Source organism: Zonotrichia leucophrys, chromosome 5 (genome assembly GCF_028769735.1).
Source record: "Zonotrichia leucophrys gambelii isolate GWCS_2022_RI chromosome 5, RI_Zleu_2.0, whole genome shotgun sequence".
Taxonomy (NCBI): Eukaryota; Metazoa; Chordata; class Aves; order Passeriformes; family Passerellidae; genus Zonotrichia; species Zonotrichia leucophrys.
Window position 1 is genome coordinate 33,497,034 of NC_088175.1, and position 11,896 is coordinate 33,508,929.

The window sequence follows — 11,896 nt, forward strand, 5'->3', positions numbered from 1 at the left end:
CCATTGTTCCTGATGGAGAAATATAGCTGGGGGCTGCTCAGAGGCCCTGGCACACTGCTGCAGCTGCCTGTGCCCTGCTGTGCACCAGGGGATGAGCTGGGCAGGATGGGTATCCCTTCCAGGGCTGGTTTTCAATGGCAGCGGCAGAGCGCCAGGTTTCTGTGGCCTTTCTCAGTGGCACAGCAGAGCCTGGGCACTTGGAGAGGTGGAGCAAGGAGCAGGGGGAGGGAAGGGGGAGAGAAGACAGAGCTGGGAGTTGTTAACAGATTTGCTTTTTATGGAGTGCGGGAGTTCATTAGTGGACACAATCCAGATGGCTGCAATAAGCGGGTGAAATGTGATCCTCCTTCGGGAGCTGGAGCACGCTAGCCAGGCTGTGAGAGGGAAGGGGGGTTGGTATGCTTGGGCATTCCCCAGACATACCCCTCATTCCTCACCCTTTCCCGCCTGCTTCCCCAGCACAGGGGAAGAGCCGGTCAGGGGGACTAGCCTTTATCTCTTCTTGGGTGACTTGTGTTGCCCAGGGTCAGTCATGTCCTAGCCCAGGCCTGGAGCTGATGGCCCTTCAGGGGACAGCTCCCAGGCCTGCAGTAGTCATGCTCCTCAGGAGCACACTTTGATCCCAAGGTGAGCGCATGGACATTTGGCTGCCACCTGACTTGGGGTTTGGCTGCAGGCTCTGCTGGACCCAGCCACATGGGGGAATGGGGACGCCCTTGGGTGCCAAAGCAGCCTTTAGGCAGCTTTCGGCGCTCTTGACTTGTCGCCTCCCCTGCGCAGGGAGACACCCCGAAGCACCGTGCTGAGAAGGCCAACGACCCCGACTTAGCTGCCTACCTCGAGAACCGACAGCACTACCAGATGATCCAGCGGGAGGACCAGGAGACAGCTGTGTAGTGCTTGGCGTGCCTTAGCCCGAGCCAGCTCTTTCAGGATGAGAAGAGTACAATGCCAACTGCAGAGCTGTGTCTGGCCCAACCCTCCCCAGATGCCAGCCTGCTCCCTGGAGATGGACACAGAAGAGCTCTGCCCCAGGTGGGCTGGAACTCTGTTTATGAGGACAATGGATATTTCAGACTTGAAGCCTGATTCTTTGTGTGTGCCCTTCACCTCTCATTCACCACATTCCCTGCCCTAGGTGGGCTCTATCCTCCAGCCATGTTGGAGCAGGCCAGGCTGAAGCCTCCAGTCACCCTTGTTCATAGGAGTAATTCCAGTGCCCCCTCCACAGGCTCCTACCTATAATCCTTACGGGATATCATTGCTCAGTCCTTCTCTCTGCTGGCAGTGCCCCTCTTTTAGGTGCTTGGCTAGGTTTGTGTCCTGTTCCTCCTCTCCTGTCTGGCACAGCTGTGGGAGGCACAGGCTGCAGAGGCTGTGAGCCACAGACTGCCCCAAAGGAAGCACCACAACTTACTGGCCCTGCTTTCTTCTCCCTCCTGGGGCTGCACCAGATCTCTGTGTTGCCCTACCCAGAGCCTTCTGCAGCAGGAGGGAAGTCACTTGTGCATCCAGACTTTCCTCAGAGTATCTGGGTCTGGTGCAGCTGGAAGTAGAGCAGCAGGTGCTCTCCTGATGGACCTTTAGTTCTCAGTCAGCAGTCTGACTCAGGGCTGGGATGGCATGGAGGAAGGCTACCAAACCCTCTCACCACGCTTCTCTCCACGGGGCTGGGTGGAACAGTTTGCACACCCACTCTGCTGAGCATCTCTTTGTGAGCCAGCTGCAGGATGGTGGAGAGCTGCACTCAGCTGGTGCAGTGGCAGCTGTGATGTCTGTTGTATTTCCCAAGTGCTGAGTTAGATTCAGCTGCCCTCCTTGCTTCAGTTTCCCCCTCAATGCTAGTCTTTGCATGAGGCTGGATGGGCAGTGCTGGGGTCAGTGCTGCTCTCAGGGATCCCCTCCTGCCCCCCAACCTGGCAACATGCATCCTCTTAGGCTGACTCCTGCTATTCCCCAGACTAGGCACAGGGCTTTGCAGGGAGCTGACCAACCCGCCTGGGTAGACCATGAACCCGCCCTCTCCAGTTTTAGTAGAAAGAAGGATTTGGATTCCCAGGAACCATCAGGGCTCCTAGCCCTGAGTCATGCCTACAGTGGGATGGAGTTTCACAAATCACCTGCCATGGGGCATGAGGCACCACAATCCATCTCCCCTGTAGATGCTGTGAGCACTTGATGCCAAGACATCAAGCCAGGCCTTAAGCAAGGCTTTTGCAGAACTGAGTCTCTGAGACCAGGAGGTGCCCACAGAGGAGGAAAGCTGATGGCTCTGAGCCTAGCAGACCTGCTTGGCACTTTTGGGTCGGCAGTGGTTTTGAAGGGGGTTGCTGTTCACATCTTTGCTCTAGGAGAGGATACTGCTGCTGCCATGCGAGGTCTGTGCAGTCCCTCTGCACTGACATGCAGCTGTGCCCACTGGGTCATGCTGGGTGGCACTGTTTGACTCCCTCCAAGTACCAAGAAAAGGGTATGAGGACACTGTAGGGAACCAGAATACCCTTCCGACTTTTTGTCCAGGGGCAGGGTTTCCTTGAAGGATGGGGATGCTGTACTGGGGAGCAGAGGCACAGGGCAGTGCAGGGTGCCCAGGGGCCAGTGTCAGTGTTGGCAAATAATAATGATAGTGTACTAATGCATTGACAACTGGGACACTCCAGAAGTGCCTGGAGTTCTCAGCAGCACTGCTGGCAGGCCACTAATAGACAAGGCACTGTCACTTCTCAGAGGTCCACACCACAGGATGCCCACCTTGGCCCAGAGGCATTTAAGCCTCAGCTTTTCCCTTTCTCCTTTATAGTTTTTTGTACAGGTAGTTGAGAGACACACTGTCCCCCTCCCTGCCTAGCCCCTCCATGCACCTGTGAGCTGAGTTGCTGTGCAATTCCAAGCCTGCTTATATTTTGGTGAAGAAGGAGGGGGTGTTGGTTTCCCTGCTCCCTAAGGGCAGGGGTTCTGTGCAATACCTGGGTGTGTGTTTCTTAGACACTGTTGTAGGATTGTATTTTTGTAATTATGTGAGGGTGCTGGCTCCAGCTGGCCCAGGGCCTGGCATGAGCCTGTATTCCCATTGCTTTTCAACTTTGACTGTTTGGATGTTGTTGTTTCTTGCCATTGTAATAAAGAGATTGATGTTTTAGTTCCTGTCTCCTTGCTGCATCTGCAAGATTGCAGCAGGCACTGCACAACGGATGCCCTGCATGGCACAAACAAGGTTGGATCCCAAGGCCTCTGCCCCTGTCCAAACTTGGGGGTACTTTTGGGACTTCCCTGCTGGCCCGTGTCCTTGCTCACTTCCTAGCACAGCATCCTTCTGGGACTGTTGCTAGACACAGGCTCTTTGTCCTGAGGGACCTTCTCCTCCATTCTGCATCATACATCAACGCTCAGTATAATGTGGGAAAAGTAGAAAGTGCGCTGCCTTCCCAAGTGATCCAGAAGGCCTTGGAAGTGTGAGTCAGCAGCCTGCTATTGCTCCTTGGGGCAAAGGCAGCAGCCCCGGCAGCTGCCACAGCTGTCAGTGGATACTGCAGCACCATCCAGTCTCCAGTTTCAAAATGTTTGCTGGCCTTTTTTTGTGGTGAGCTGTCCCCAGCCACGCTGCTCTGCGGGAGATGAGCCTGCCGGGGGCTCTTCCTATTCATTTCCAGCTCCAGCAGGGAGTCTTGTGCTTTTGCCTCCAGTGCTGAGCAGTGAGAGCAGGGATTATCTCTGCCACTCTGGTGGAAGGACTGCTCTCTGGTTACAAAAGCAGAGGATTAGGGACACTTCTGCTTCCAGACTCAGACTCATAAGGATGACTGTGGCCGACACACTTCTATCCTGTGGAGTTTTCTTTGGAAAAGGAGGTAATTGCAGTGGCCAATGGTGTGCTGGTGATGGAGCCAGTGGGTGATGAGGAGCTATACTCATACCTCAGACCTATATTTCTCGGGGCAGTTTGGCAGCCTGCCTAGTGCTCCTGCCAGCCCCTCTCTGCCCGGAGAAGCAGCCGCCTTCCCTGCCTGCATTGTGCCTTCCACCCCCACTGTGCCTCTCTTTCATGGTCTTCAAACTTCAGCTCCTGCCCAGAGCTAATAGTGAGGATCAGTAGCAGGTGTAAGGCACACCAAATTGACCTGGCCTCCCCAGGGACCAGGTGTACGTGGAACTGGGAGGAGTGGGCCCGCTCTGCTTCAGTGCCCAGACCCCAGCATGCTGGCAATTGGCCCACATCTCAGCAGGGAGGCTGTCAGTAACCATGGCGATTGGAGTCTTCCAGCCGCCCCAGTGTCAAATATACTGTGGGGAAGAAAAGCAGTCCTGCTATGTGATCACTGTGATGAGGAGTGTTGGAAGAGGGGCAGTGTACCTTTGGGGCAGAGTCCTGCCCTTCTCTCCAAAGGGTGTCAACATCTCCTCTTTCTCCTTTTCAGTCAGGTGCTGGGGCTTCAGAGGTCTGTCTGCCCTCCTGTGGGATGGAAGCACACCTGGGGTGTAGGCATGTGTGCAGGCTGGAGAAAGCAATGCAAGCCCAGCCCCAGCTAAGCAGAGCTAGGGTGACGGCTGTGGGCCCTGTTAATGATTACCTAGCATACACCTCAACAAGGAAAAGATCGTTCCTCTCCCATGCATGGCTGCATCCCTGCACTGACACTGCAGCAACATCCACTACCAGTTCCCGAAGGACCAGGCTTTGACCAGACATGGAAAATGCAGAGCTGATATGCAATGAATTAGACTGTGACATTTTAAGAGCTCAAGTTAAAAAGCTCAAGTTAACCAATTGCAGGGAAATGCACCTGGGTTGGTCACACTCCCTCTTTTTTCCTCCTTTCCTCAGTATGAGGCCTCTTTTCTGCAGTCAAGGCCTTTTGCTGCTAATTTGAGCTGGGGAAGGAGCCCAAAGGGACCAAGCACAGCCACTGCTGAATGATGTGCACCAATGCATCTCTGCTCTCTCACATAGCTAGCACTTGTCTCCTGGTCCCCTGGAACGAGTGAAAATCCACACAGGGCTTCACTGTACCTTATGCTGCTGTGCCCTGGGGACTCCAGCGAGATCTTCAGCTCCTGGCCAGAAACAGCTGAAGAGAAGCAGCAGTGCTTGCGCCGCACCTAGTTCTTTAACATTTACATTTCTATAGGCCTTGCTTTGCCCATTGCAGTCTCCTGGTTCAGACGTGCAAACCTGATGTACACCTAGGTTCTTTTGTACACTGAAGTTTGTCTCAGCAGCTTTCTTCAGGTTGAGTTTAAAGGCGTAGCAGTGGTGGGAGGTTACTGGCTATAGTACCTGCCCAGCTATCAGGATCTATTTCTGCATCCTGGGCTCAAATCTACAGCCTGGCATCTCCAGATCCCTCACTACACAGAGCAGTACCTGTTGCTGTGTGTGCAGCAGGAACGGGAGATTACATGTTTCCACATTTACCAGCTCTCCTCAAAACCTCTGCAGATGTTTAGGAAACTGCTGGCAGTCTCTTGGAAAGTGATTCCTGGTTTCGAAGCAGCTCATAAAAAACAGCCCTGCCCTGCAACCCCACCTGTGGCAGCCCTGTTCTCAGCAGACTTCTTCCAGGATAAGAGGTGGAGAAATGACTCCATTCCCTACCAGAGCCCCATTTTTCTTGAATGACACTCTCCTTTCTGGCTTCTAACTCCAAAAAGGAATTGGCTTTGCTGCTGCCTTGCTCACCTCCCAAGAAAAGGTGGTGGGTGGGGAAAGGAGCGGTCACATCTGCACAGTCCTTTTCATCCCCCACCAGCAGTCAGATACCACTGCTTGGTCCAAGGGCTGCAGCATGTCTGAGCTGGGGACAGGCAGGTGGGTCACAAGGGACGGAACTGGGGAGATGCTTGGGACAGTATGTAAGTGATGTACCCTTTTTCTGGCAACTTCCCACGAGGGGCAGAGCAAGCAGAGAAGGGTGAAAAGGGCAGAGATTACAAAAAGTCTGTCCATTGATGCCAGTGGCCTGAATGGAGGAGGCATCCACGGCGCTGGTAGAGACACAGGGTGGTTTCCTTTACTCCCCCGAGGTGCGGGGATGCCCCCGGGGCCAGCTTCCATCGGAACTCAGAGCAGCAGCTCCCAGGGGAGACGCTGCTCGGCTGTTCAGCTGTGCACCCTTGGCCACTCGTTGATGTTGGGGTGCATGGTCACCTGAACCCGCACGGGTTCCCTGGTACCGCACCGCGTACGGGTTGGAGAGCACAGCAGGAAGATGAGAGGGGACAAGGGACAGGAGCCGTGCCCCACGGGACCTGACGCTGCCCGGGCCCAGCTCACCCCCGCCCGAGGGGCCCCGGCTGCCCCCGCCCCAGCGGCCGAGGGGCCAGCCTGCCCCCGGGCCGCCCCTCCGCCGCCCGCCTTTGTGCCTGCCGGGGGGCAGAGGAGGAGCTTGCAAAAGTTTTGGGCTAAAAACCCACCTTTTTGCTGCCAGCCGAGCCCGACGTCAGGGGCCGCTGTGCGCCGCGCGGGGCTCCGCACGCGGCCGCCACACAAAGGCAGCAGCTCCGCGCCCTCCGCTCCGCTCCGCAGGTGAGTGCGGCCCCGCACACACACACAGCTCTCGGGGTCGGGCCCCACCGAGATGGGCGCCCCGGGCGAGGCGAGCGGCGACCGCCAGTCACCTCCCCAGGGAGGCGGCAGTCATCCAGGCTGAGGGCTCTCCGGAGTGGGAAGGGGCTTTGCCGGGGTGGGGGATAGGCTCCGGCTGGGGAGGACCTGCAGAAAAGGGCAATTGGGGCCGAAGGACGGGGGGCGGCGCCCCCCCGGTGCGGGATCGTCTGAGAGGAGCCACGGAAGAGCCTGGAGATGAAGAAGGAAGGAGTTCGGTACGGAGTCAGGGCTCCTGGAGAGCAGACGAGTTGAGTCAGTGGCCCGGTATCCTACCCCCCCCATTCCTCTGGGGAAGCACCCCACACTGGTTCGGGGAGAACTCAGCTGGTGGAGATCCTCCGATCGGAGCCCGGGGAGCTGCCCCGGAGCAGGGATCGACCACCGCCCGCCTCTCCGGAGGGCGAGGGAAAGGCTCTACGGGGCTCTGGACACAGCATTTACCCTGAGGAGGGAGCAGAGGGTAGAGGTGCGGAAGGGCGCTGCCTGCTCCTCTCTCTGCCCTCAGCGCAGGGGCAGAACACTTTTCCCTTGGAGCACCTTCTCTTCACAGCGAGGGGAAGGTGAGGCCGCCTGCTGGAGAGCCCCACAGCCCCCGTGCTTCCCTCAGCACCTCTAGGAAAGCCTCCCGGCCGTGCCAACGCCTTGGCTCACGGCCACACGCTCGGTGTCCCTTTTCCAGGCAGCAGGGAACTTCCTACTGTGGCGATGCTTGTCGCTCCAGGCCACGGGCTCCCGGGCGCTGGGCTGGCTCCTCGGGTGCCGGGCTGCCTGCCCGGAGGCTGGGAAGCAGCTCAGCCCGCAGAGGGAGGACAGCAGCGCTGCGCCCACCACCGCCAGAGCCAGCTGCAATTTGAGCCGAGCCGAGAGGTCCCACTTCTGGACAAGGGCTGTGAGGGGGAGACAGCCCGGCCCCTCTCTGTTCTCGGGAGCGCATGGGGTCAGCATTGCGGGATCAGGAGCTGCGGAGGATGTGTGGGCCGTGTGATGTTAGGAGAAGTCGATGGCACTACCTGCCCTGGAACGGTGTCCGGAGAGAGGTCCAAGCTTTCCCATTGCAATAGTGGGTATTTGAGCTCTGCTTCAGCTTCACCAGGTGATTTTTCTTTTTAGAGCTTCAGCTTCACCAGGTGATTTAATTTTTCTTTTTAGAGCTAATCTAGATCATAAAAACCCAGAGCAGCTGGAGTAGGGGGAAGGGAGAACAGAGGCTGATGTTACATGAGAGCCAGCCAGCATCTGAGGAGGAGAGACGCCAGGGCCCCGCAGGGACGCAGGAGGAGTAGGGCTGTGCGAGCATGCCTGAAGGTGCTGTAAGCCCAGCCAGAAAAAACTCTTGTTTGCCTGGCTGTTTGCTTTTTCTTCTGAATGCTTTAGGATGAGCCACGACTGAAGGTCCCTGCAGACCTTTGCCTGGGGAAGGTGACGTGCTGGTCTGAGCCTGGGAGCAAATTCAGGGGTTGCTGGGGCTGTGGCTGGTCACCCCCTCAGAGGGTATCCTTCTGGCATCCCTCCATTTATATGGGCAGGGCCCCACTGTGCCCGTGGCAAACAGAGGGAGTCCATGCCTGGAGGTGAGACAGGGATGAGCACAGCAGCTGTGGCTGTCTGCCCTGCAGAAGACCATGTCAGAAGGGCCTGAGCAGAAGGTTAGTGGGAGGGATGGGAGGTAGGTGCAAGGAGCACAAGGAAATGCTCAGCAGCAAAGTATGGGAGAAGTTAACAGAACACGTGAAATCAGGGTGATGGTGTGAATAATATGGATGTCAGATGAGCTACCCCCTAAGAGCCGCTGCAGAAAGTGGGACCGCCATGTGTGTAAGTCAGGTCAGCTCCAGCCTTGTCATCTGTAACCAGCCTATCTTGGCTGAGCGCTTGTCCCCTTTGAAGGCAGATGGGTGAGAGCAGAGCTGAGCTGTGCTCGGCAGGATGGCTCCCAGCCGGGCTGTGTGAGGGGGAAGGCAGATCTCAGCCCCACGACTGTGCCCTCAGCCAGCCACTCTGTGTAATTCCCTGTGACAGTTCAATGCAGAGCAAAGCTGGTAGCTCAGCGGCGGATGCATGAAAGGTGAATGCACTGGACCCTGAGTAATGTGGGATGCTGCTCTCTCTGGCATGCTGCCCAGGGAGCCCAGGGGAGGGATCAAATGCTGACCCCGGGCTCTTCCCTTCTTTGATGTCCCCTGGGGCCTGTGGTTCATCCTGTCCTCTACAGCCCAGTTCTGCAAAGCCCATCACAGAGTCAGGGCAGGTGCCGTGTATTTTCTGGATGGCTGCTGCCACACAGATATGGGTGGCATCTTAGAAGGCTTTGGGGGAACAGGAATGGCGTCTCCAGATTTCAAATGCTGGTCTGAATGCCTGCACTCCTGTTCCCACTGAGAGCAGGATCTGGGAGCCCAGTGTGGGCAGCACCATCCCTCAGAGTCTTGTGGTGGCAGCCAGAGAGGAGCCGTCACATGGTCCAAGGCCACCGGGGCAGGAGGATAGGGCTCGATCCCCAGAGTGGAACCCTCATGTGTGTGCGCCCTTGTCCCCAACCTGCTCCCAGGTGTGTGCACACCTGCTCACCCCCTGCATGCATGGGTGGCATGGGCAGCAGGGTCCATCCCTCCAATGATCTCCCACATTGATAGGTGCTTTTTTTTGGTGTTTAATCCACTGATATAACTTTCACACCTCTCATGAAAGCAGGTTTGTTTTCCTGGGCTTTTTTCCTTCTCTCTGGCATCCTCTGGAACTGGAGTAAGGTACTGTGGGAGCTGTGTTCCCTGGCCCCAAGGCTCTTTGATATGGGGCAGCAGCCTGCTGGGTTATGAATAAAGGATTCACAGAGAAATATGAGGGTAAGGGCTGGCAACTGTATGTCCTTCCCCAGATGCTGTGTGGGCTGTGGGGTTCCCATGGACAGCGTTTTGACCACATACAGGACATTGGGGTGGCTGCAGGGGTGGGAACAATCTCTCAGCCCTGCAGCTCCCTGGTGGGAGGCGGTTGTTGAGGTACACAATTAATCTTCCTGTTGCAATTAGTGAACATATTCTACTGGGTGGCACCAAGCAGGGCACAGGGGTGTACACAGGCATGTAGGTGAGTGTGTGCTACTCTCGCCTTATACAGGCTGCCCACAGCCCACCATGCCCCTCCTCGACACCACATTGCACCCCAGCCTCCAACCCACCCAGCTCTCTCCTTCCTCCACAGGCAGGATGCAGGTTCGGAGTCTCTTCCTCCTCCTGGTGCTGATCCTGGTGGCCGCCACCTCCGAGGCTGGCAAGAACAAGAAAGGTGAGGGGCAGCCTGGGGCAGGGGGGCAGTGGGGCAGAGTGGGGCACTCTCCCCTGTCCCTGCAGAGAGCACCCACTCCACTCCACTTTTCCGCACAGAAAAGACAAAGAAGGATGGCTCTAAGTGTGAGGACTGGCGCTGGGGACCCTGTGTTCCCAACAGTAAGGACTGTGGCCTGGGCTACCGCGAGGGAACTTGCAAAGGTGAGAGTAAGAAGCTCAAGTGCAAGATCCCCTGCAACTGGAAGAAGAAATTTGGAGGTGAGTACATGGAGGTGGGGACCACCCTGTGCTGGGTGACCAGGGCTAATGTCCCACCAGGTCCTGGCTAGTTCTGATGCCTCTCCCACTCATCCAGCTGACTGCAAGTACAAATTTGAGAGCTGGGGAGGCTGCAGTGCTCAGACTGGCCTGAAGACTCGCTCCGGAATCCTGAAGAAGGCCCTGTACAATGCCCAGTGTGAGGAGACTGTCTATGTGACCAAGCCCTGCTCCTCCAAGATCAAGTCGAAGTCCAAAGGTCAGTTCCCACCACTCGTGTCCCCAGAAGGGTCCTGTGGCAATCCTGCCCAGGGGTTTTTCAGAGGTACCTTGGCCTATTGGGGTTGGCTTTGCTGGATGCTCTTTCCTTTGCACTGTGAAGTCCAGCTGCTGGCAGGGTGGGAGGTGCTACTAGGAAAAACTGTGTTCCCCCCACAAACCACTGCCATCTTTGGTGGGATGGGGATTCCCTGCTCTCCTCACTAGGACTGGTACAAAAGGAGGCTGCCTGCAGGGAGGCAGCCACTGCGCTGTGCTCAGCCAGCCATGCTGGCTACATTTCTACCACAGCAGCGTCTGGGGGACTGTGAGCTGCCAGCACATGCACTAACTTTTGTCTCCTGTGCTTCTTGAATGCAGCAAAGAAGGGCAAGGGGAAGGACTAGAGCAGGAAACCAGTGTCCTCATCGGCCCCTCAACACGGTGTCTACAGGACTGGATGTCCAATTGTAGCTGGCTCACACTACAGTCTTCCTCCTCCTCTCCTTACTCCTTTCCATGACCTCCTCTTTCACTGAGATGCCTTGTTTTAATCATTAGTGTTGTAGAGAGCAAACCCACCCACCCTGCAGGATAGGCTGCCTCCTTCCTTGCTGCCCCATGGGCACTACCTGTGCATCCTGCTCACCTCCTCTGGGCTGCTGTTGGGGTTCACTGGGATGTGCTCAGAGAGCTGGGATGGAACACACATTTTTCCACCCTCCAGCACAAATGAGTTGCCTTTAGCACATACTTTTGCAAGCCCAGGAGCCTCCTTGCTCCTCCACCAGGTACCAGGGCCAGAGGGAAGGGCTGGGTGTTGAATGCCTGAGTACCCCCATCACTGAAGCTTCTCACTCAAGGACTGCACTCACCTCAGGGGATTTATTTCAGCATCCCTTTGGCTGGGGCATGACTTACCCACAGCAGCTGAGGAAAACACAACCATCACCCTGAGAAAAAACTGTGTCTCCTCTCATGTGTGTCCATGCTGGGGCTGCAGTCCCTCTGCCTTTGCCATGCCAACGCCAATGCTGGGTGGGAGCTCTCCTTTTGGAATTTTTCTTTTTCTTTTCCAATAAAAATCTTTTTTAAAAAAGTATCAGAATTCCCCTGTTGTCCCCACAAGGTGCTGCTGTGCTGGAAACCCCAGCAAACCCCAGTTTTGCTGACCCCACTGGCACCAGCAGTGAAGTTACCATGCAGCTGGCCTGAGTGCCACATGCACATGGTTCTGGACAAAGCACCAGACCCCTCACAGCCTCTTTGCAACAACCTTCTGGTTGCCACCCCTTACTCTTGGCAGAAGGGATGGGCTACAGGAAATGTCAGCAGTGGGTGACACTGGGAAGCAGGGAAGGAGCCACCCGGGTGATGACTCATTCATTCCTCGCACCGTGGACATTAGTTTCCTGGTCCAAGGTCTTTATTTGTCTTGGGGTGTGTTGGGCTGCAGTTGTAACCGTTTAAAAATACCCAGAAACCCACC

At 56.4% G+C, this 11,896-nt stretch overlaps 2 protein-coding genes across 11 annotated transcripts in view; both read left to right on the forward strand.

Annotated features, from left to right (window-relative positions):
- DGKZ (diacylglycerol kinase zeta) overlaps positions 1–3,139 on the forward strand; it is a 54,644-nt gene extending 51,505 nt beyond the window's left edge. For all 6 annotated transcript variants that reach the window (XM_064714146.1, XM_064714150.1, XM_064714149.1 and 3 more), the window contains one exon: positions 781–3,139. In XM_064714146.1, coding sequence (XP_064570216.1) covers positions 781–897 — 117 coding nt within the window. In that variant the 3' untranslated portion in view covers positions 898–3,139. The remainder of the gene's footprint in view (positions 1–780) is intronic.
- A 3,247-nt stretch (positions 3,140–6,386) lies between these two features.
- MDK (midkine) lies at positions 6,387–11,542 on the forward strand. Of its 5 annotated transcripts, XM_064714152.1 has the most exons (6): positions 6,889–7,164; positions 7,284–7,697; positions 9,806–9,889; positions 9,988–10,149; positions 10,247–10,408; positions 10,789–11,542. In XM_064714152.1, the coding sequence occupies exons 2-6, from the start codon at positions 7,310–7,312 to the stop codon at positions 10,812–10,814; spliced, it is 822 nt and encodes a 273-aa protein (XP_064570222.1). In that variant the 5' UTR covers positions 6,889–7,164; positions 7,284–7,309; the 3' UTR covers positions 10,815–11,542. The 5 variants fall into 5 exon arrangements, with proteins under 5 accessions (XP_064570225.1, XP_064570226.1, XP_064570223.1 ...); XM_064714155.1 differs by lacking the exons at positions 6,889–7,164; positions 7,284–7,697 and adding an exon at positions 6,387–6,523; XM_064714156.1 differs by lacking the exons at positions 6,889–7,164; positions 7,284–7,697 and adding an exon at positions 6,767–6,819.
- The last annotated feature ends 354 nt before the right edge of the window (positions 11,543–11,896 follow it).

Bases quoted from the DNA above. Each gene is read 5' to 3' on its own strand.
- MDK (XM_064714152.1), top strand. From the start codon at position 7,310: ATGCTTGTCGCTCCAGGCCACGGGCTCCCGGGCGCTGGGCTGGCTCCT. The intron at 7,698-9,805 runs GTGATTTTTCTT...CTTCCTCCACAG, and splicing joins CTCTGCTTCAGCTTCACCAG to GCAGGATGCAGGTTCGGAGT. The intron at 10,409-10,788 runs GTCAGTTCCCAC...TCTTGAATGCAG, and splicing joins GATCAAGTCGAAGTCCAAAG to CAAAGAAGGGCAAGGGGAAG.